Here is a 3,283-nt window from a genome sequence, read left to right as displayed (position 1 = left end):
ATTTTTCGATAAAGTATAATCAATCATTGTACTGAGATCCTTTGAAGTCATATTAAGTTTGTGCAGTTAAACACAATGGGTTGTGTCTCTTTAAGTTAATAACTGACTAACTTTTTACGTTTGGTCGCTTTCATTGCTTGGTTGTTGGTAAAAAGTTATCACTTCTTTTTCAAGCTGTGTTTCTCATATGTTTTATTGTTTTTTCTTGGATGCAGGTTAACTGCTAAACCATCCTACGCAAATCCAGCCATTATGCAACTAGAGTTTAGCGTGGTTGATATTTTTGTCAGTCTGTACGGACTAGAGTGACAGTCTGGCTATCATGAATGTTGGATTTTCTGTAATTTTGTCGATGTGTACATAGTTGTACACTAGTGTGAATTAAAAAAATGTAAAAATGAAAATTATATAGTCATATGAGTACTCTTTTTGTAGATCTCGAAAAGAGCTTTCCGAATATGTAAAGTTTCTGAATTTTGGACGAACGGTTCGAAAAATAAATTATTTTTTAATTATATATATATTATTTAAAATTGCTGACATCATTATGAGTCATTTTGGACTAAAATGAAAATATAGTTGACTCGAGCTGGACTAAATCGCATATTTGGACTGATTTTTGGACCAAACCGTATTTTTCCCTATTTACAATGCAATGATCTTATTTTGCAATTAACGCCTTCGCATTATGACTCGTCATGTCCCACTTATCTTTTCATGAGTTTTCATTTTTATCAGTAAACTCATCACCATTGTGGGATTACTGTGTTATAGTTGGAACTAAAAGCCGGAATATAAACACAACAATTATATGAACTGATCATCATACAATGGAAAATTCAAGCTGAAATTATTATACAAACTCCGCCAAGCTCGTCTTCATCGTATTATTAGCAACAATGAAGTGCAACCTTTCAGATGGATGGACCGAATCCCAAAATGCATATTTGCTCGCGTCTTTGCATGTCAAGGGATTAGATCGATGACATAAGTAGCTCACTTCAATCCTGCCTGATCCACAGCATCCATTCTTTACATTCTCGAATCCTAATAATCAAAAACACAAAATTATGTCATTAAGACAAGGAGCAACTGGCTCCTACTCGTTTTTGCAAGATCATCCGTTTCTGAAGAACTCGGATGCGTGCTTGTTACCAGAAGCTAATTAAGAGAAAATTGGTCATTGAAATTTGTCAGTGTCTCTATAGTATAGTGGTAAAGTCACTGGATGATGATACAAGTGACCCGCGTTTGAAAAAAATTTTAGTACCACCCAGGCACGTCAACTGCATATTTCATGACCCAGACATTTTACTAGACTAGTTTTCTACAACCTCTTTAACTCTAACTTCTGGTATAAGTGGTACACTATGTAATGCATTTAATTGGTGGTTGAAGTTTTTGTATGCAGAATTTTTCATGCATACATATATGGTTTAGAAAAGATATAATCTTGTGTGCCCGCTTTTCCAATAATTCAAGCAAATGGCAATAACTACAAAATAAAAGTTAAATGAACTCACCGTATAAAGAAGGTTTCTGAATGACATCCATAGCTTGATAATAAATGTTGGAGAATACGACCTTACTCCCTTGAAGTTCACCTCTTAATTTGGCAGCTAAACTCTTTAGCTTCAGATCAAACTTCCGAGCCAATGTGTTGAATTCTTCAATACAGACATGGCCAGGATCCAAGGTTCTTATTATAGGAAGACACCCAATAGGAGGAAGTCCCCCTAGTGATATTTTGCGTGCACCTATTCGGTAAAGTTCCACGATAAAGTTATTTGCAATTCCGATCAGAAAATTCTCATACTCTTCGAGGGTGAAGTGCAGTGATCTATCCGGTAATGCAAAGTAGTTTATTGCAAAATCATTTGTTCCTATACTTATTATGTACACTGCATCCCTTATAATCTCTGTTGCCGCCTTTCTCCCGAGAAGTGCAGCTAATCTGGTTTTGTAATCTTTGAAGTACTCTACTTCTTTCCACAGAGGTATCACTGACTGTTGAAACACAAAGCATTCAATGTTAAATTAAAACACAACTGCTCATATTATTTTTTTTTAATTCTGGATTTTTCACCTAAGGCTCAAATTTAGAAAGAAATATGTCAGTATATTTAAAGATCTTTTGAATGCCTACAACAACAATAGTAGAAAACTTTAGGTGGTTCTGTTGAGGGTTAGTATAGCCACTTTGCTCAAATATTCAAGACTCATATAGTATGGAAATGAATAAAAAGCTAGTAGTACTACCTAAGATTCATCTACTTATGTAGATTTACGTAAACATATCCAAATATCACCGAGTACTGCTTACAGTCACAGCGGCTGTTTTATTATCAAAACCAGTTCCAGCTGAAGCGAACGTGACACCGGTAGCAAAATCCTCTATACCATAGCTACTATCCAAATAAGAAGGTACCAACTGTTTATTTCCAAACGCTTCAGATATAAAATCAGTTGCGATCCTACCATTCGAAAACCTTCCAGTAGCTTTACCACCTTCAAGGTCTCGTCCGTAAGGTGCAAAATTGCTCTTAGAAATAGTTGGAAGAGGATTGTTATTACCTGCATCAACTGTCGAGTCTCCGAAAACTATTATCGCAGGAACACTTTTCGATTCGACATGGATTCCAGTTTTTAGCAAAAGAAAGCATGATAAGAGAATGATGTGATGGTACACTCTTGGAGCCATATTTCTCATTGTTTTGGTTGAAACAGACAGTTTCATGTTATATGAAGATAGATATATATGCAAGTAGATGATTATAAATAGTGCATTCTTATGGTGTGAGTGCGGTGATCGACTGATCAAGTATGCCAGTCTGGAGATACTTTGAAAACAATTAATGATCAATGTGGGCATTTACATGTACGCTCAACTATATATGTAAGACAAATTCATTTCACGAGAGGAGCTATATTTTCTGTGATGCAGCAGTTCACCCAACTCTAACCATAACAGTTAGAAACATTGAAACACGAGGATATATCATCATCATGCATGGTACACTCTGGTCCCAACGATCAAAGCCAAAAGCATTTTAAGCCTAATGATATCAACGCTGGATGAATATGCACCGCTAAAACAGGGCGTCCCTGACATTGATGATGCCAGAAGGCCGACGCGGACATCAATAATGTTGCCCCTCTTACTGTTTGAATAAGTGAGCGCATTTTGACCACTACCCTAAGTAGAAAATGTCTTTTTTTAGTATTTTTCATATGAATCCATAAGTAACTGCATTAATTGGTGCACTAATACTGTTGGAGTTGT

General features: G+C 35.9%; 1 protein-coding gene across 1 annotated transcript; it reads right to left on the bottom strand.

Annotated features, from left to right (window-relative positions):
• Positions 1 to 648: 648 nt before the first annotated feature.
• LOC113317004 (GDSL esterase/lipase At4g26790-like) lies at positions 649 to 2,723 on the bottom strand. Its single transcript, XM_026565163.1, has 3 exons — positions 2,324 to 2,723; positions 1,524 to 2,007; positions 649 to 1,047 (listed from the first exon to the last, which is right to left on the bottom strand). Exons 1-3 carry the CDS (start codon positions 2,708 to 2,710, stop codon positions 854 to 856), a joined length of 1,065 nt encoding a protein of 354 aa, XP_026420948.1. The 5' UTR covers positions 2,711 to 2,723; the 3' UTR covers positions 649 to 853.
• Between the last annotated feature and the right edge of the window lie 560 nt (positions 2,724 to 3,283).

The sequence above is a fragment of the Papaver somniferum genome, chromosome 10 (assembly GCF_003573695.1).
Source record: "Papaver somniferum cultivar HN1 chromosome 10, ASM357369v1, whole genome shotgun sequence".
Taxonomy (NCBI): domain Eukaryota; kingdom Viridiplantae; phylum Streptophyta; class Magnoliopsida; order Ranunculales; family Papaveraceae; genus Papaver; species Papaver somniferum.
Note: the sequence above shows the minus strand (reverse complement) of the source record. Positions and strands in the feature narration are given on the sequence as shown.

Excerpts from the sequence above, each read along its gene's own strand:
- LOC113317004 (XM_026565163.1), bottom strand. The coding sequence starts at position 2,710 with ATGAGAAATATGGCTCCAAGAGTGTACCATCACATCATTCTCTTATCA. Across the intron at positions 2,008-2,323 it reads ATAAAACAGCCGCTGTGACT|TCAGTGATACCTCTGTGGAA; the intron begins GTAAGCAGTACT and ends GTGTTTCAACAG. Across the intron at positions 1,048-1,523 it reads TCAGAAACCTTCTTTATACG|GATTCGAGAATGTAAAGAAT; the intron begins GTGAGTTCATTT and ends TTTGATTATTAG.